A 20857-nucleotide genomic window follows, 5' to 3' on the forward strand; every position below is an offset into this window, starting at 1 on the left:
TTTCAAGTTGATCATCGAGTATCATAAGCTCAAAAGTAGAAAAATATTTGGGATAATACTCAGCAAATCGGACCAATTTTTTTTTTGTCAAAAGCTACAAATGAATCACCAGTGCACAAAGAAGCTAAACAAAGAAGTAGTTCGGTGTTTACCTCATTGAAACGTTCATTTAGCTCTTGAAGTTGGATATCAATAACAACAAAAAAGAATTCCACACGATAGTGATGTAAATTTGTCATTTCTTGAGTTTTGCGTTGTGATCGACCTTAGGCAACAAATGTATCATCCATATAAGGAACATCCACATTATATTTAGCACAAAAGGTTGAGACTTGATTAAGAAAGGAATCCCATTCATTGTCTCTCATTGCTTGTAATCTTTTCTTGCAAATTTCCACTAATTTCATGGCATTTGCAATATCTTGATCTTTTCTCTGTAGTGCTTTTGACAATTCATTTGTTATTCCCAACAATGCTTTCATTAAATGTAGACTGAATATAAAATCAAATGTTAACATCAAAGATAATAAATTACTTGCTTCAAACCTTTGTTCAGAGTTTGCTCGGCCATCGTCTACTATTATTTGAAGAACATTAGTTATAGGGGAGAATAAGTTAATCAAGCTTACCAATGTAGCATAATGTGAACCCCAACGAGTATCACCGGGACGTTTAAGATTGGTTTCTTGATTTAGCCCTCTTCCACTTGAAATTTCACCACACTTGAGTGCTTCAGAAATAATAGCATCTTGCTTTTCTCTAAGAATATCACAACGCTTAGAAGAACATCCAACAACATTTATCACCATAGTTACCACACTAAAAAGATAAGCAACTAGAATATGTTTCTTCGTGACAGCTACAAGAGCAAGTTGAAGTTGGTGAGCAAAACAATTAACATAAAAAGCTGATGGATTCTCATTCAAAATAAGAGTTTTAAGACCACTGAACTCTCCTTGCATATTTCTTGCCCCATCATAACCTTGTCCCTGCAATTTAGATATGCTTAATCCATATCTAGAAAATAATTTATCAATAGCACCTTTAAGTGACACAGCTGTGGTATTGGCCACATGATCAATTCCCACAAATCGTTCAATCACACGCCCATCTTTATCTACATATCGCAACACAACATCCATTTGCTCCTTAGTTGAAATATCACAAGATTCATCAACTAAAATAGAAAACAACGCATCTCCAATTTCTTTAATAATGATATCAAGTGTTTCAAAAGCTGCAGCCCTCACAATATCTTTCTAAATATCAGGTGATGTTAATTTTAAATTCTCAGGAGCATTTGTCAATGTAACTGCTTTGATGTCTTCATTATGATCAACAAGAAATTTTAAATTCTCAAGAAAGTTACTGTAACGCCCCAACTCCAGGGACCGCTACAGTGCACATTGCAAACAGTGCTAAACTCGCTAATCGAGTCGTTTGGCCATAAACGTGTAACTAAGCGTGATTAGCGGTTTAGGGATTTAAAAACTTTGGTTAAGATATAACGTTTCACTAGAACGTTTACTGTATACATTGGGATCCCAAAAATATAATTTCAAAGTTTATTACAAGAAAGTGTTTACAACAGGCCGTTCTAAGCGGCAAAACAGGGTTCAGCCCTAGTTCCACTTTCAAACCTCGCCCAAGTATTGGTCGAGCAGCTGCATATGTACACATCATCACCTAAGCTCTCCAACTCAAGGATGGTCCAGCTTTCTTTTTTTCCTTTACCTGCACCACAAAGCATCCGTAAGCCGAAGCCCAGCAAGAAAACTCATATGCTCATAAACAGTCATATCATGATATCAAATCATATCTGGCATGCCTAGCACTCATAGCTCTTTTCAGCATGCAAATGAATTCAAACAGATGCTGGGGTATCCAGGACAAGAAGTCCTGGCCTTCTGATTGGAGGACTATCAAGTCAATCCTAATCAGATGAGTGTCGTAACACTAGAGGTTTCGATAAACCATGCTGAGTGACCAACAAGCAAGTCACTAGGGGCCTCAGTGCCCAAGCCATGCATATGATGATCAAAATGATCATACAGAGCTCATAGCCCTGATCAGACGAGTGAATATCACTTGAGGTTCTGGTAAACCATACTGAGTGACTGACAACCAAGTCACTAGGGGCCTAGTGCCCATTTCCTGCAATGGCTCTACATGACTAGCCCTTGGCTAGATAAATGCTTGTTTATATTCATCGAACTTGAGGTCGGTCCTGCATTAATGCTCTTTGAGTCATTCAATGCAGAGGGTCGATTAGGTCCAATCGACAAAGCTTGCACTACTCACTAGGGTTGTCATGACTAGTGAGTTAGCACAATGTGACCAGTGCCCAGTACCACTGCCGAACCTGACTAGTGAGTCACGGCTTCACAGTTGATACTAACACCTTTGCCAATTCTGACTAGTGAGTCAGCCCTATGTGACCAGTGCCTAGTACCACTGCCGAACCTGACTAGTGAGTCACAGCTTCACAGTTGATTCTAGCACCTTCGCCAAATCTGACTAATTAGCCAGTACCATGCACAGGTAAGCAATGCCATCAATGTGTATCATATGCCAATTATCCAAGAATAGGGCATTCAGCATGCTTACTAAACAGTTGCTAGCATAATTATAATCATGCACAAACACAGAGACTCAAGCTCTGACCAATCTCATTTTCATCATTCATGGCATGCCCTAATCACATGTTTCTCGTGCATCACATGCATCACACTTAATCATCCAGCATGCATCAATAATAATCATATGCAAATGGGCAAGATTGCCAAGCATTCATTATGCTATCAATGTTCACATTCAACATCCAACATGCATCAATCATAGCCATGCATGTCACATATGGGGTGCAATTTTCTTACCTTTGGTCCAAGCACAGGTTACCAACAAATGAGCCATAAGCATGATCCCGATTCCAAGCCTCTAGTGTTAACCTAGTCACAACCACAAATGGTGATCCAATGAGTTCAAGTTCTAAAACCAACCCTTGAACTAAAACTTAGCCTCCAAGACATCAATCCTCACTAATCTGGGTAGTAGGAATGATCCTGAGGCCTAAGGTTTGAGTTCCCATGACTAAAAACCCATTTTGGTCACTTTTCCTCTTTTGAGCCGCAGCCCCAACCATTAGAGCCGCAGCCCCACTCAAGTCAGGCCCAAAAATCCTCTCTGACAGCAATTAGAGCCTCAGCTCTACCCCATAGAGCCGCAGCTCAAATAGCCCATCAGCACCATTCCAGCAGCTTCTTCAAGCTTGAGCCGCAGCGCCCAAGAACTGAGTTGCAGCTCAACCTCGAACCCAACCAAAAATCCTCCATTTCTTCATCTAAAATCCTTTCATAAACATATCCAAACATCTCCAAACTCAAAAATCAAAGTTCCCAAACATCCCCATGATCCAAAACCCATAAAACCCAAGTCTCAAATCACCCAAAAACACATCAAAACACAAAATCCAATTCAAGCTTAAAAAATTTAAAAACTTAGAACTTAAAGCTTGAATTACCTCTGATTGAGTTGTTTCCAACTAAATCCTCCAGCTAATAAGCTTCTAATTCTCCTTAGGATTGCTATGCCTCGATCCTTGCTTGATTCCGAGTCTTAGAACTCAAGTTATCCTCGAAAATGCGATCGGGAGACGAAAAGGAAACTTTAGGGAGAGAGAACGTATAGAACGTTCTTTTTATTTCTTAAAAGGTTACTTCAAGTTTAAGTAACTTCCAATAAAACCTAATGCTCGGGGTCTCGAAAACACCCCCAGGGACATTATAGTCAAAACTTCCAGAATTTCCCCCTGATCTTACTAACTCCCAATTTATCACCAAATATTAATTCCCATTACCCAATAACCCGGTAATGCTCTAAATACCCCTTGACTTACTCCAAGTCAAGCTTAAATCCCGTTGTGACTTTCCCACTAGCTTACCTCCTAGGATCGTCTTGTGCTAGGTAACCCTGGCATAACCAGATAATAACAAAGCACCACGCCCATTTCACATATATGCCAAAAATGCCCGAAATAGCCAAAATATGAAAATCACCCAATTAATCACAAATGGGTTCACATGCTTATTTAATACACCTAAACATGCATATTATCATTCAATAGCATAATAAAGCAATTATGGCCCTCCCGGCCTCCTAATCAAGGTCCTAACCCTTATAAGGAAATTTGGGGCATTACAGTTACCTTGATTACTCGAGTCTTCAGATTCATCATCACCACAAAAAGCAAGCCCTTGTCGCAATAACAAACGAATGCAATCAACTACTGCTTCCAAACGACTTCGATACTCACTACGAGCTTGCTTTGATTGTGTTTTCAAAAAATGTTTGAATATGTTGTTTTTCGTTCATTAACGCTTCGCACATTTTCCTAGCTTGATTGTGAACACTAGATCGACCTCCAACATGAGTATAAAGTCTTGCTTTTCCATTTTTAAAATTTTTGAATCCCTTGACCAACAAATGAATCACCACATGATTGTCCTCCGCAATTTGATTTAAACAGATAAAAATACAGACAAAATGCACCATCTTTTGATACACTATATATATTCAAGCCAATTTTGAAATTCCTCATACCAAGCACTGTTGAATGCTCTTGATTGAGGTCCAACTTTTGTCGATGGAAATGGCTTGAGGTGAGGTTGACAAGGACCTTTTTGCATATATGCTTGCCGAACTTGATCACGAAATTTTAAAGGATGGTCCATAATTGGTGTTCTCAATCCTGGGTCACTTTCAAGATCTTCAAGATTTATGTTGACATCCGCATAACTTGATTTTGTAATTTTATCATTCTTTCCTATAGAAGTTGAGGAATTTTCTATACTTTTAAAATTCCTCTTCGAACCTATTGTAGTTAAATATATGAAAGATTAATAATAAGACTTGTGAATATGATTATAATTATGAAATATAAGAATATTACATAATTAGAATCTAAACAAGGAAGCAAACAAATAACTATAAAACACACAACATACCTCAATAAAGATTAGATTTAAAGTAATTGTAAATTTGCTTTTCTTTTATAAATTCAAAAATTATATAATCAATTCAATCAAGGTATATATATAAATATATATATATATATATCTTCAATGACTATAAGGCCACTGTTTCTCTTTGAAGTTTATTAATTACATTTAATGTTGCTCGTGGTTGTTTTCATGCCTCTTTTTCAATTTTTTATTTGTAGTATTGTTGTAAGAATTTTTTTTATCCAGTTTAATGGTTTGTGGCCCCTTGTACTATTTCTATGGGTTCACTCAAGAAAAGAAAAAGATATATATATATATAATATATCTTTATACGACATCTAATTTCTAAACAAATGCAAATAGAAGAAAAAAATCAATCACTATCAGAAATTGAAAAACAAAAGTAACTACTTTGTTGTGTTATTTAAACCATTTATTATATTAAAAAAAATAAAGGAAAGAAAGAAGAAGTTACTCACTTTTGCAATTAGTTGTGCTATTTTCTAAGACCCTTTTGAATTTTGGCTCACACTTGCCTCACCAACCAAGGACGTATGGGCTTGCTCTCCAGTTCAAAGGTTTTTTTTTTTTTTTTTGAGATGATAGCTTGCTCTCAAAGTTTATTTTCTTTGACTGTAAAAATTTTGGCCTGAGAATGAAGTTCCTAAAGAATTTGAAGAGACTTCCTATAAAAGAAAAACAAATCTAATAGCCTAATAGGAAACAAATAGAACCGTACAATTGCTTGTGTATTAAATATATAATTATCCTCTGTTAATTTATTAGGCTGAGTTTGGTTTGAAATAAATGGGTTTAACAAATTTAAGTAATGCCTTATGTTTTATAAAAGCTATATACATATGTTTTCTTTTAATAAATATATAAACGAAAAAAGACAAGAATGAATAAATATCAATATGTATATGTATATGTTGTTTTTTTTAATATTTTCAGTGAGGGCTTAAGCCTACCCAAAGCTTGACTGCCTCCGTCCCTGTGCACATATCTCTCGTGGCACTGTTGGCACACGGCTAAATGAGGTAATATATGCAGCTGGATTGGAGGTAGTCACGACATATATATGGAGTAATGTCATTGGGTTGGTGTTGGCCTTCAGCAAGAATCCATAGTGTTAAAGTATCGTTGATATCCGCACAAGATAATAAAACTTATATTTAAAAAAATGTAAAAGCTATTAAAATAAGAGTAATAATATGTGCATGTAAATATTAACCAAAATTGCAATATTTTGGTGAAGATATCGTTCCTCTTAATATAATCTTAGGACAATGTATATTTGAGTTTTTGTTTTATATATTTTCCAATAAGAATATGTGGGTGCGTGACATCACACGACCCATTTGTTAAAAAAAAATCTAGACCTTTTGTGACCTCTATTAAATTTTAAGATACAAACCATTCTCACGTGTTTGACTAATAATAATAAAAAGAAAATTGGAAAAGCGATTGGGATTGGACAATGTTAGTCGCAATCAATTGCAAATTAATATAAAGTGCAATTATCTATACAAATCCCATTAATAAATAATAATGCAATAAAAAATCTGTTGATTTTTTTTAATGTAATAATAAATTGTACTAAATATTAAGGTTTCACGTCTTATTAATATTTAGTATATAGAAAAAGAAACTATATAGATAATTCTACTTTGTATTAAATTCCACTAAATTATTTTATATTTTCGTAATAATCAAAGCTACATGTGTAACTACTGAAAATTATATTTGAAAAATAAACCAAACCATTCGACTCACAAACTTTTTTCCAAATAAATCTAAAGTAAACAAACAGTAGATATTTCGTCACTAACTACCAAGACTATTCTATTTTAGAAATTTCGTCTCTTCCACCATAACAAGTAACAAAAGTCGAATCGCAAGTCAATACAGACTAGCTAGTCTAAGCCATGTTTTCTAAGCTTCCGATATTGCTTCTCTTACTATCAATAACCATAACAGTAGACTCAAGTCATCTGAGTTTCGTCTATAATGGATTCAAGTCAGGCGACCTGGAACTCGACGGCATAGCTGAAATAACCTCAAATGGTCTGTTGAGGATCACAAACGACACAACACAGAAAGCGGGTCATGCTTTCTTCCCCACTCCAATCACCTTCAAGGCCACCCCAAACGGCACCGCCTCTTCCTTCTCCACCACATTCGTCTTCGGCGTCAGAAAGACTTACGCGACTCTGAGCGGCCACGGCATCGTTTTCGTCATCACTCCGACGAGAGGTCTTCCCGGAGCTCTTCCGAGCCAGTTCCTTGGCCTTTTTAACAAGTCCAACAATGGCAACGCTACCAATAGAGTCGTCGGCGTCGAGCTTGATACGATTCAAAGTACCGAGTTCAATGACATCGACGCCAATCACGTGGGGATTGACATTAATGATTTAACCTCGGTGTCATCTCAACCGGCGAAGTATTTCGACGAAAAAAAAGGTGGGTTTACGAACTTATCTCTTATAAGTGGTAAATCGATGAAAGTATGGGTCGAATATGATGGTGTTAAGAAGCAGATGAACGTCACTTTAGCTCCGGCCGAAGTTGGTAAACCCCAAAAACCGCTTTTGTCTTTGACCAAAGATCTTTCACCGTTCATAAGGGACACCATGTATATAGGTTTTTCTTCCTCAACAGGCACTGTTATTAGTAATCACTATGTTCTGGGTTGGAGCTTTAAGATGAATGGTAAAGCTCAAGAGCTCGACCTATCCAAACTCCCGAAGCTGCCTCGAGTCGGACCCAAACCAAAATCCAAGCTTTTGACAATTGGGTTACCGATGATTTGTTCGAGCTTGGTGGCTCTAGTGATCTTTAGTTTTGTTCATTACATCAGAAGAAAGAGAAAATTTGCAGAGTTAATTGAAGATTGGGAGTCCGAGTATGGAACCCATAGGTATAAATACAAAGACTTGTATATGGCCACAAAGGGTTTCAAGGACAAAGAATTATTGGGTAGCGGAGGATTTGGTAGAGTCTATAAAGGAGTATTACCCTCCAAAACAGAGATCGCTGTGAAGAGAGTGTCTCACGAATCAAGACAGGGTATGAAAGAATTCGTGGCTGAAATCGCTAGTCTCGGCCGTCTCCGACACCGGAATGTTGTACCCCTTTTGGGCTATTGTCGCCGGAAGGGTGAGCTTCTTTTAGTCTACGATTACATGCCCAATGGCAGCCTAGACAAGTACCTATACAACAAACCACAAACGACACTAAATTGGCACCAAAGATTTCGGGTCATAAAGGGAGTTGCCTCGGGTCTATGCTACCTCCACCATCAATGGGAACAAGTCGTCATCCACCGTGACGTGAAAGCCAGCAACGTGCTGCTTGACGGAGAGTTAAACGGCCGTTTAGGAGACTTCGGTTTAGCTAGATTGTATGACCATGGAACCGATCCTAAAACAACCCACGTCGTTGGAACACTCGGGTACCTCGCCCCGGAGCATACCCGTACCGGAAAGGCCACAACAAGCAAGGACGTCTTCGCATTCGGAGCTTTCCTGCTCGAAGTGGCATGCGGACGACGACCCATTGAAGGGATAGGAACGGAAACGGGTGAGGAGCTGGTTTTGGTCGACTGGGTTTTCTCGTGTTGGTGCAGAGGAAAGCTCATCGAGGCCATGGATTTGAATCTAATAGAATCAGATTCTACCGAAGCTGGATTCGTACCAGAGGAGGAAGTAGAGTTGGTATTGAAACTTGCGTTGTTGTGTTCACATTCGGAACCGGGGAAGAGACCGAGTATGAGGCAAGCGGTGTCGTTTTTAGAGAGAGATGTGCCGTTGCCAGACTTGTCGAAGATGGGGCTCACACCGGCGGGGATAACTTTGTGGCATAAAGAAGGGATCGATGATTTTGCGATGTCGTATCCGTCGCCTGTGACGTTTTTCTCTCACGCGTCGACATCTTCTGTGCCCGAGTCAATCCTCTCTAGTGGTCGCTGAGCCGAATCTGAGTACTGAGTCAACGAGTGGACTCTGTGGTGTATGCATTGTTAGCTTTGCATTATATGATAATCATGTAGTAAATCGCTCTTAAAATAATCAATGATTTTAAAAGTTTGTACTTATATATCTAATTTTTTTTATTTGTTGTTAAATATACTCAATATTTATGTTCGACTTTTATACTCAAATTTTTTTTAATAAATATATTCAATATTTTTATACCTTTTTTTTTTATAATTATTTTGAGATATAATAAGGAGAGTAAATTACATGAAATATGTTATTTTTTGTAAAATTTTGATAAATATGGCTTTTTTTTCCCTTAAGTTTTGTATGGCATAATTTATTTGTTTACATTTTTATGGGATTTGTTCCCATATTTTTGTAATTTTATTAAAATATGTCATATACTTAATGTAAAACTTCAATATTGATTTTTTTTAATTTACTATATTTTTTTAATTATATTTAAGTTAATAATATATATATACAATTAATCGTACACATAAAACTATATAATTTCTTCCATCATATATATACATATATTGTTGTTATGATTATTTTTATATGTATATATAATATTATAAATCAATACACATTTCTATATATATATATGGATATATTATTATTGTTATTATATTGATATTATATATATACATATATATCCAAATATGAAGTGATGAGATTGACTTTCACTGATTGCATTGCAGTGATGATGATGATATTTGGATTATGTTCATTATACATATGTATATTTTGGATTATTGTTGAACATGTATATATGACATTTTATTTTATTTTAAATAATAACTGATTACCACTATAAAAATAATTTTGAATTTTTAGAAATGTGGCGTGGTAACTGGTTACCACTATCGATTTTAACTGACATGGCAAATACTCGAGTGAATTGTAACTGGTTACTAGCAAATTTGAATAAAAAAACATATCAGAATATAACCAGTAAATAAGAAGAAGGTAACTGGTTACCCTTATTAAAATAACTGATTGATAACTAGTTACTAAACCAAACCTAGAAAAAACAAATTAATCTGAGAAGTAGAAGAAGAATGTGGTAATTACCCCTATCAAAATAACAATTAATTGGTAACTGGTTACTTAGCCAAATCTTAAAAAAAAAAAACTACATCTGAAAAGCAAAATCAGATATGAAAATAACCAAGAAGAAGAAGATTGAAGAAGGTAATTGATTACTTGGGTAGTTTTATAAAGAAAACCAGATCTGAAAAACAAAATCAGATTTAAAAACAACCATGAAGAATGAGATTAAATAAGGTCACTGGTTACAGCTAGGTCCACAAAAAACTCAGATCTGAAAACAAAACAAAATCGTGATAGTAACTGGTTACTCAAATAGTTTTATAAAGAAATTAGATTTGAAAAACAAAATCAAATTTAAAAACAACCATGAAGAATGAGATTAAATAAGGTAACGGGATACAGCTGGGTTCACAAAAAACTCATATCTAAAAACAAAACAAAATCGTGACAGTAATTGGTTACTTTGGTAAATTTGGAAAAAAAAACTAGATCTGAAAAGAAAAAGAAAAAATCTGAAACAACAAAGAAGATGCAGAAGAACGTAAAGAAGAAGGAGAAGAACACAAAAACAAAGAAGAAGACAAATCGGAGATGCCAGCGTTGACGGTTACTGAAGGTACGTCGTCCATTTGCCGGTGTAAGAGAGCTCTCATTATTGTGAGAGGAATGGTTGGTTGGCATTGTTGTGAGAAATAATTGAGAGAGTGAGTGAAAGATACATGAGAGATGGAGAGAAAGAGGAAAGTAAGAGAGAGAGTGTGTGTATTTTTGTTCAAGGTATTTTGTTCATAGTATTTTGTGGGATTCCCATATTTTAAACTTTTTTTTTTTTTTTTGCTAGAATTATCATATTTTGTGGCATAAGTTTTATGCCCATAAATATAGAAAGTAATATATTTTTTCCTATATTTGTGTAAAGTTCTCTAATAAGAAAGTTAAGGAAAAATATAAAATTTTAGTTATTTTTAAAATTTTAAATTATTGGCTTCGATAAGTGGACTCGTGTATACTTTCCTGGGAATCGATACAATGTAATGACAAGCAACTACGCTGAAAGTTTCAACAACAAAACCAGAGACGCAAGAACCTTCCCAGTCACTACTTTTGTGGAATTCATTCGTTTCACAATTCAGTCATGGTTTGCCGCGCGTCGTGAGGAGGTAGAGAAGTGCACATCGAAATTAGCAACAACATATGAGAAAGATGTCTCAGGCATTGCGGATGATGCAAGGTACTTGAAAGTCCATCCTCTTGGACAGTTTGAATTTCATGTGGTAGACCCAGAAGGTGATGGTGAGGTGAATTTGATGACCAAATCATGCTCTTGTGGTCAGTTTCAAATAATGGGTTACCCTTGTGTTCATGGTGTGGCTGCGGCCATGTTGCGCAATGTCAACATTTACTCACTGTGTTCACCATATTACACTACTGAGATGTGGAGGGAGTCTTACAAAGAAACAATTTACCCAACTGGGAATGAGGATGATTGGGAAGTTCCCGAGAACATAGAGAAAATGCAAGTTGGGGTTCCCGTTGAAAAACAACCAGTTGGTCGACCGAAGAAGAATAAGGTGGGAAGAAGGAAGACAAACCGCACTCCATCGAATGGAGAAATCATTCCCAGTCATCGCAAGTGTAGCATGTGTGGTGGTCTTGGCCACAACAGGGCTACATGCAAAGCTAGGCTTTAAACTTTTTTTTCCCATTTGAACTTGTTGTATTAATAAACTCTTTTTATTTGATTTTTCTGAAAAGTTATGTTTATGGCAAAGCTAGGCTTTAAACTCTTTTTTCCCATTTGAACTTGTTGTATTAATAAACTCTTTTTATGAAGGTAACAAATTTTGATAATTCAATAACAGTTCGATATAGCTTGATATTAGCTCGATAACAGCCCATGAAAATTATAAAAAAATGTGAACAACAAACTGTACATGTAAAGACCCTGTATATATACAATCATCAAGGTAACAAATTTTGATACCACAAGTCTGTGGTCCACTTGTTCCTGAACATCTCCATATTTTCATCGCAGATAGCTTCCAATGGAAGACCGACCATTAGATGCTCAATATACTTGATAGCATACACACCACAATCCCCACTGTAAAAAAATATATATATATATATTAAGTGCACATTACTATAAATTTAGTTAGAAACAAAATTAGTATGAAGATGATGTTTGTTACCTTCTCTTTGACTGAGGGAGCTCGTGTTTCTGTTTGCGACGCAATGTGAACTGATGCGGCCTATTTCCTGCTGATGGAATCTTCAACATCAAGCTATCAGTAAACAGTTTACTCTGCATTAACAGAGAAGGTAGCATAAAGCACCATGGACTCATAATATCCTCAAGCTTTGCGTCACTAATCACCGAGTTGTCTGAATCGTAAACAGTCAGAGTCCAACTAGAAATGGAAGCCTCAATGGCAAACCAATGTTGTTGTCCATAGTTCTGGCACCAATATACATCCTCAACTCCTCCCCAAGATGCCAGAAACTGCTGCTCGATGCCGGTCAACATGGACATAATGTCAGCATCCCAATAATACTTTGTTTTGTCGGCTGTTTTCTTGAACTGATCATATCGGGCAGGTATCACTTGTGAGAAATAACTGTTCATCACAACTCCATTCTGTCGATATATATTGGGAAAATACTTGCGACGCATACGAAGCATGTGTTCTGCCGCATCAATATGCTGCAAAAGAGAGTACGATAAAAAAATTAGCAAAAACCATCATAAAATGCTGATGTCGAGCTCCATCGAGCTCACATTGAGCTCATATCGAGCTCACATCGAGCCAGTATGAAACAGTAAAAAAAACAAACTACTTTAACATCCCTATCGAACTACCATCGAACTACTATCGAGCTCACATCGAGCCAGTCTGAAACAGTAAAAATAACCTACTTTAACATCCCTATCGAACTACCTATCGAGCCATCATGAAATAGTAAAGGCAACCTATTTTAACATCCCTATCGAACTCCCTATCGAGCTCCATCGAGCTCACATCGAGCCACTTTGTTAAGGGAATTTTCACTATCGAACTCATATCGAACTCACATCGAGCTTTTAACATCCCTATCGAACTAATATCGAGCTCACATCGAGCCACTCTAAAACAGTAAAAAAAAACAATCTATTTTAACATCCCTATCGAACTACCTATCGAGCTCCATCGAGCTCACAACGAGCCACTCTGAAACAGTAAAGAACAACCCCTATTTTAACATCCATGTCGAACTACTATCGAACTCCTATCGAGCTCACATCGAGCCAGTATGAAACAGTAAAAATAACCTACTTTAACATCCCTATCGAACTACCTATCGAGCTCACATCGAGCCATCATGAAATAGTAAAGACAACCTATTTTAACATCCCTATCGAACTCCCTATCGAGCTCCATCGAGCTCACATCGAGCCACTTTTGTTAAGGGAATTTTCACTATCGAACTCATATCGAACTCACATCGAGCTTTTAACATCCCTATCGAACTAATATCGAGCTCACATCGAGCCACTCTAAAACAGTAAAAAAACAATCTATTTTAACATCCCTATCGAACTACCTATCGAGCTCCATCGAGCTCACATCGAGCCACTCTGAAATAGTAAAGAACAACCCCTATTTTAACATCCATGTCGAACTACTATCGAACTCCTATCGAGCTCACATCGAGTCAGTAAAAATAAAACATGTAAAATTGAAAACAGTCCATAATTAGGTATAAATTGCTTACCCCATCATTGAGCCACGACTGGGGTGTCTTCAACGTCAGAAACCATGCTGGACCGTGACTCCCAGTCTTTACATCCCGCGGGGTCTTGTTGGGCATGTCTCCAAGAAGCCACTTGCACATTGTCCTATACTGTTTGGGATCTGGCTTCTTGAGAGGGTCCAGCACATGTGTAGCCTCTTGTGTAGCCTCGTCTGCTGGTGCAGCTGCAGCAGTGCGAGGTCTTTTCCTCGTGGGATCCGTATAGTCCTCAAACCAATCTGGCTTGCGTCTTTGGCGTCTAGCCCTCCGAAACTGAACCCCAGCAACATCCTCAGGGTTGACAATAACGACTCCCGGAGTCTCAGCATCTGGTGTCACAATGATGGTAGGGGGCGTCGTTGGATCATCAACATAGTCTAGCGGAAGATCCAATGACTCTGACTCTGAATCTTCATTGGACCCCCTCGGTTTCTCCTTAACAAATGTCAGGATCTGACTGAGTACGTCCAAGATCACTGACTGGTTCTTCAAGAGGGTCTCCTGTCGACCCTCGACTCTGTCCAACCACTCAATCAAGTCGGCCAGCTCAGGGGCTGAGGCTGAGGCTGGTGGTGGGGTTGGTGTTGGGGCTGACACTGAGGCTGGGGCTGATGTTGGGGCACAGGTTGATGCTGGGGCTGAGGCTGGGGCTGATGTTGGGGCACAGGTTGAGGCTGGGGCTGAGGCTGGGGGAATAGGAGGGGTGGGACCTGCAACCTCCTCCCCCGGGGCAGCATCAACAAATATCTTGGCTGCCTCGGCAGCCTGAGAAACTTTCTCTGCCATTTTCTCAAAAGTCGCATCCTCCTCCTCATCAGTTTCCGAGGGATCCTGGCCAAGCCCAGGATAAAGGGGAAGATCTCCCTCAGTCAAAGACAAGTAATAGTCTTTTTCTGCTGGCCGAGGCTTCAACATCGGAAGAACAATTAACTGCAAACAACATAAAACATTTGGTTAACTCAAATAATGATAAAAGATAAGCATATAGATAAAAAAAAAACAACATAACTTACATTCTTCTTCAATAATATCGGTGCGATGACGGACTTGGTGAAATCCTTGTTCTTCCGATGCGACCAGCTAAGCATCCTCGGGAACATGTTTCCCGAGCTCACAACAAGCTCCACCGCAAGCTGTTGGATAGCCTCATATGCCCAGTACTGTAAGGCGGGGGCATAACCATACATACTGTATTTGGACTCTTGCTGCACCTTGGCATCCTTCTTGGCATCATAGTTGGCCTTTTGCTTCACCATGTCCTTCTTACAAGAATGCAATAGCCTCCTATAAGAGTACTTCCCCCATGGATAGCTGAAGAAGTACTCTACATTCTCAACAATTTTTAGAATATCTCGCCAAATGTGCAGTTTTCCCTCAATGGCATTCAGAACCCCCTCAACAAACAGACATAGACCAAGCTTGTACACATCTTCCACAACCGTACAAGTCTTGAAAGCATGGTCCACCTGTGACAGCTTTACTTTCTCAGCATCGTTGAAATACTCCTTTATCAACCGATCGCTGAGATTACGCCCTTCCAACTCTTCTGGTGACGGGAAGGCACTGAAATCCAACCCCGTCACCAGGGCAAACTCTCCCATGCCGAATCTACAAGACTTCGACCCCAAGAAAAAATGCACCTCATCTTCGTTGTTGCTGGCGATTTTCCTCAGCAACAGTTGATGCACCAAGACTCCGGAGAAATTAAACTCCGAAGCCAAAAAGAATTGCTTAAAAGGGGATTCCTTAGCCCTTTCAAGCAGCCCGAGCTCCAAAAACCTGGTCTTGATGTGATTTAAAGTACTACTACCCCGATATGTCACTCGACCAGGAAAGTGATCACTGAACGGAACAAGCAACTTAGGCATCTGTAACAACACATGAAAAAAAATTTGTAAGCAAACAGAATAAAGAAAATTTCAAAAAAACACTGAAATAAGTTTTCATCGAGCTCTATCGATCTCTATCGAGCTATCATCGAGCTGCAACATACCCTATCGAGCACTATCGAAAAACTATCGAGTTCCATCGAGAAATATCAACAACCTAAATTTATCGAGCCTATCGAGCCAGCATCGAGCCTATCGAGCTAAGAAAAATCTGTCTGTCTAGATAAATAACCATCGAGCTACAGTCTAGTCTCATATCGAACCATTATCGAACCTATCGAGCTATGAAAAATCTGTCTGTCTAGATAAATAACCATCGAGCTACAGTCTAGTCTCATATCGAACCATTATCGAACCTATCGAGCTCTTGTAATATAATACAACATATCCTACCGAGCTCTTATCGAGCTCCTATCGAGCTCATGTCGAGCTCATATCGAGCCATAATCGATCCATCATCGAACTGTTCAAACTACCTTATCGAGCCTACTATCGAACCATAATCGAACCTATCGAGCCACTGGTTCAAACCCATAAAAAATTTCCCACAAAATCGGACAACCCATTCCACAAATCACAGATTCAACAACGATATAAAGCAAATATGGACTTGGGTTCAAGATTTTACCTTAGTTTTTTAAACTTTGAAGGAAATATGCTCCGTGGGTCTCGGGTTTGACAGAAAAATGGGAGTTTGCAGTGGGCTCGAGATCGCCGGAGAAATGGGAGAAGGTGGGGGGCTCGACGGAGAAGGTGGGAGCTCGACGGAGATGCGGGCTCGACGGCTCGACGGAGATGGCGGCTCGACGGCTCGACGGAGGTGGAGGTTCGATGGTTTTTGGGGGATTTTTGTGAGACTGAAAGAGAGAGAAACCGAGACTTAGAGAGAGAAGGCTGAGATTGAATGGGAAGGGTATTTTCGGTAGGAGGGAAAAGCTTAGCATTAATTTGAAAATATTATTAATGTTGGGATTTTTTGGTAATATTAGGTATTATTAGAGATAAAAAGTGAAATTTCCCTTATATTATTTGGTATGATTTTTAAGGAGAAATTTGCGGCAAAATTCTTTAATTTTATATAAAAGTTGCATTTAAATTATTGGTTTTCTTTTTCATCGCAAAAGTCTTGGTGATCTTATTTCGTCATTATTACCTTCTTTCCAAGAACCTATTTGACAGCCTACTATTGGTCTATTAATTTAGAATAAATTTAAAATTACTAATAAAACCTGTTTAGAATAATTCTAATTAAATTTAGTCGAAAACTAGTTTACATTAATAATATAATTAAATTAAATAACTAAAACTAAAATGAGAAAATTGAAGACACGTTGATTATCCTTTCTAACAAACAACCAAAATATCTAAAATTAATAACTAGAAACAAAAGAGCAACTGTTGAACTCATTCCTTGACAAATACCATTGTCATTGATGAAGAGAAGAGGGACGGTAAGGCAAAGAATTCTATGCAACGCACTATTTATGTTTTAAATAATAATTGGGACTTTTTTTCTTTACCATAACTTTACAGTTTCCCACCTGTTATGGAAAAAAAAAAAACACTAAGATTTTATTGGAAACAGTCGGTAATCAAAGAAATTTAAAGATAACACAGCAAAAGAAACAGAGGCACAATTGAAATATATTATTTTGATAAAACTATACAGAGAGATTTCAAAAATTCTCCAACCAAGCAAGGAATTCTGATCAACTCACCAGTCCTTGCACCTCCATATCAAAAACCCATCGATTCCAACACCAATCAACAACTCGTCACCGGTCAAGAAATTTTTCAAGATCGAGATATACAAGATGTTGTCACTGTTTAGACCAAGTGACACATGACATACATTAAGAATAATTAAAACTTCACGGAAGCTGATTAAGTCCTTTACAGCTCGCCTAGAACTCTTAGGAAGAAAAATCTTGCTTTTTATTCCTCGTTCACCACTTGGAGAAATATTTCGTGGAAAAGTAAATGCTAATTTTAGTGTTTTAATTGTCACAATTATGCATCATATTTACTTTCCAAAAAATATATATATTTTTTCAAATGATAATATTATTGTATTTTATTTATTTCATTAATGTCGAACGGTGGCAATCCAATAACCACTTTACTATCACTTGAAAAACTCATTGGTGATAATTTTATAAGATAAAAATCAAACATAAATTTTATGTTAATCTGTGAGAACCACAAATTTATCATAACTGATGCATGTCCTAAAAAGCTCGCTGCCACCGCCCCAAAGAATGTTTGGGACAAGTATGATGCCCAGATTCAATCCACTAACAAGGCAAAGTGTTACATGCTTGTGAGCATGAATGATGTTCTGAGAATAAAGCATGAACTCATGGAGACTACGTTTGAGATAATGGATTCTCTGTAAGTCATGTTTGAGCATCAATCTGATCAAAGTAGACATGAGGCTGCTAGAACCTACATGACTACTAAGATGAAGAATAATATTTCTATACGTGAACATGTCTTGCACATAATTAACATGATGCATGAAGCAGAAATACATGGAGTCATTGATGAGCATACACAAGTAAGCATCATACTGGAATCGCTCACTCCTGTCTTTTCTGTGTTCACTACCAACTATATTATGAATAAGTTGGAATTCAAAATGACCCAGCTGTTGAATGAACTGCAGACATTTGAGTCTCTTAACAAATCCATTACCAAAGAGACTAAGGCAAATGTGGTAGGGGAGAAACCTTCAAACTCTGAGGAGAAATCCAAGAAGAGAAAGAATAACAATGATAAAGACAAAGGAAAGAGCAAGAAGTCCAAGAGAAGCAAGAAGGCACCAAAATCCAAGGAGAACAAAAATGACAACAACTCCAAGAAGAAAGAACTAAAAGGAAAATGTTTCCACTGTGGAGTTGAAGGTCACTGGAAGAGAAACTGTAAGAAGAATCTCTTTGAGCTTAAAAAGAAAGGTAAATGCGATTTACTTGTACTTGAAACTTGTGTAGTGGAAGACGATATGTCATCCTGTGTTTTAGAATTAGGAGCCACTAACTATGTTTGTTCTTCTATGCAAATACTTGAGTCATCAAGGGAGCTGGCAGATGGTGAGGTGACCATGCGAGTTGGGAGTGGAGCGCTCGTTTCAGCAAGAACAAAGGGAACAGTCCGTTTAATTTTTGGGAACAATTATCTTGTTTTGAACAATGCTTATTTTATTCCTGAATTTTCTAGAAATTTAGTTTCTTTATCTATGTTGCATGAACAATTTTTTTATATTTCTTTAAGTAATAATAAGATTATTATTTTGAAGAATGGTTTCAAAATATGTCAAGCAGAACATAACAACGGACTGTATATGCTCAAACAGAATTGTGTACTTTTATACCTGTTTTTTTTTAATTATTTTAAGAATTAATAAGTTGAGGAAATTACATGAAATATATGATTTTTTTGTAAAACTTTGATAAATATGGTTTTTTTTTCCCTTAAGTTTTGTGTGGCATAATTTATTTGTTTACATTTTTATGGGATTTTTCCCATATTTTTGTAATTTTATTAAAATACATCATATACTTAATGTAAAACTTCAATATTGATTTTTTTTAATTACTTTTAGGGATATTTTTATTACTATAATTTTTTTAATTATATTTAGGTTAATAATATATATACAATTAATTGTATACATAAAACAATATAATTTCATCCATCATATATATTTAGGTTAATAATATATATACAATTAATTGTATACATAAAACAATATAATTTCATCCATCATATATACATATATTATTGTTATTTTTTTTTTTTATATATATAAATATATATATAATATTATAAAACTGTGCACATTTCTATTTATATATATATGGATATATTATTATTGTTATTATATTGCTTTTATATATACATACAAATATGCAGGGATGAGAATGACTTTCATTGACTGCATGATGATGATGATGATGATGATGTCTGGGTTACGTTCATTATACATATGTATGTTTTGGATTATTGTTGGACATGTATATATGACATTTAATTTCATTTTAAATAATAATCGGTTACTACTATAAAAATAATTTTGGATTTTTTAGTAATGTGGCGCGGTAACCGGTTACCACTATCAATTTTAACTGTAATGACAAGTACTCGAGTAAATTGTAACTGGTTACTGGCAGATTTGAAGAAAAAAAAATATCATAATATAACCAGTAAAGAAGAAGAAGAAGAAAACTGTAACCAGTTACCCCTATTAAAATAACTAATTGATAACTAATTACTAGGCCAAACCTATAAAAAAAATTAAAAAATTAATCTGAGAAGTAAAAAAAGAATGTAGTAAATGGTAATCCCTATTGTTGACCACGATTTTGGCCAATGACGAGTAGACGTTAAACTACAATAAGCCTTGAAAAGAAAGTAAATAACACACGTAATTTTTATAGTGGTTCAGCCCCAATTTGTTGGTAATAGCTTAATCCACTTGAAGTTGTGATATATTTAGCCTACACTTAAGATCAGATGAACTTGAGCCAACTGAGTTTCTTAAGTGCAAGTAGAAGAATACAGAGTTTCTCTCTCTAGAGAATCCAAGCTTTATCTTTCTAAGCTCTCAGAAAATGCCCCAAGAATGCCCCGAGTGACCGTCCCAAAATCTCAAAACCAGAGAGTTTTTCTTAGTCCCCAAAAGATCAGATCCCCCTAAATGATTCCATGAGCCCTTTATTTATAGGCTCATGGATCGTACATAAATATCTCCCTTTTACTGGGTCTTTGGTTCTTCCATCACACTTTAATTAATAAAATATAAATAAATATAATATTACAACAATATGGCTATTATTCCGGGATATCTTAGAGATTCCCGCGTAGGTATAACCGATTCTTGTTGATGCCGTTACTGGGATCTTTTGCGTAGCCCTGCTCTGTTTAGTCAGTCCACATCACACTCAGGAGGAAAACTGAAGGGCCAAAGCACTCCACTGGTGGTCGGCCAAACACCTGACTGGTCAGACAAGCACATAACTGGGAGCACCTAACTGGTCGGACAAGCACATGACTGGGTGGACAAGCACCTGGATGGGCGAACAAGCACTTGACTGGTCGGTCATGACACTTCTCTGGTCTAGCATGACACTTAATTGGTCAGTCAAAAATCTTCACCGGACGG

The 20857-nt window shown here is 37.0% G+C and overlaps 2 protein-coding genes across 2 annotated transcripts; one reads left to right on the plus strand and one right to left on the minus strand.

Annotated features, from left to right (window-relative positions):
- Window positions 1-266: 266 nt before the first annotated feature.
- LOC133800390 (uncharacterized) lies at window positions 267-4451 on the minus strand. Its single transcript, XM_062238347.1, has 3 exons — window positions 4419-4451; window positions 4205-4322; window positions 267-1237 (listed from the first exon to the last, which is right to left on the minus strand). Exons 1-3 carry the CDS (start codon window positions 4449-4451, stop codon window positions 267-269), a joined length of 1122 nt encoding a protein of 373 aa, XP_062094331.1.
- Window positions 4452-6892: 2441 nt separating this feature from the next.
- Window positions 6893-9154, plus strand: LOC133801383 (L-type lectin-domain containing receptor kinase IV.1-like). Its single transcript, XM_062239571.1, has one exon. It carries the CDS (start codon window positions 6929-6931, stop codon window positions 8969-8971), a length of 2043 nt encoding a protein of 680 aa, XP_062095555.1. The 5' UTR covers window positions 6893-6928; the 3' UTR covers window positions 8972-9154.
- The last annotated feature ends 11703 nt before the right edge of the window (window positions 9155-20857 follow it).

Source organism: Humulus lupulus, chromosome 9, assembly GCF_963169125.1.
Source record: "Humulus lupulus chromosome 9, drHumLupu1.1, whole genome shotgun sequence".
Taxonomy (NCBI): Eukaryota; Viridiplantae; Streptophyta; class Magnoliopsida; order Rosales; family Cannabaceae; genus Humulus; species Humulus lupulus.

Coding starts and splice junctions, on each gene's coding strand:
- LOC133801383 (XM_062239571.1), top strand. CDS start 6,929: ATGTTTTCTAAGCTTCCGATATTGCTTCTCTTACTATCAATAACCATA.
- LOC133800390 (XM_062238347.1), bottom strand. CDS start 4,451: ATGGAAAAGCAAGACTTTATACTCATGTTGGAG. Junction 4,323..4,418: donor ACTTTATACTCATGTTGGAG/GTCGATCTAGTG, acceptor ACACAATCAAAG/CAAGCTCGTAGTGAGTATCG. Junction 1,238..4,204: donor TGAAGACTCGAGTAATCAAG/GTAACTGTAATG, acceptor TGAGGGCTGCAG/CTTTTGAAACACTTGATATC.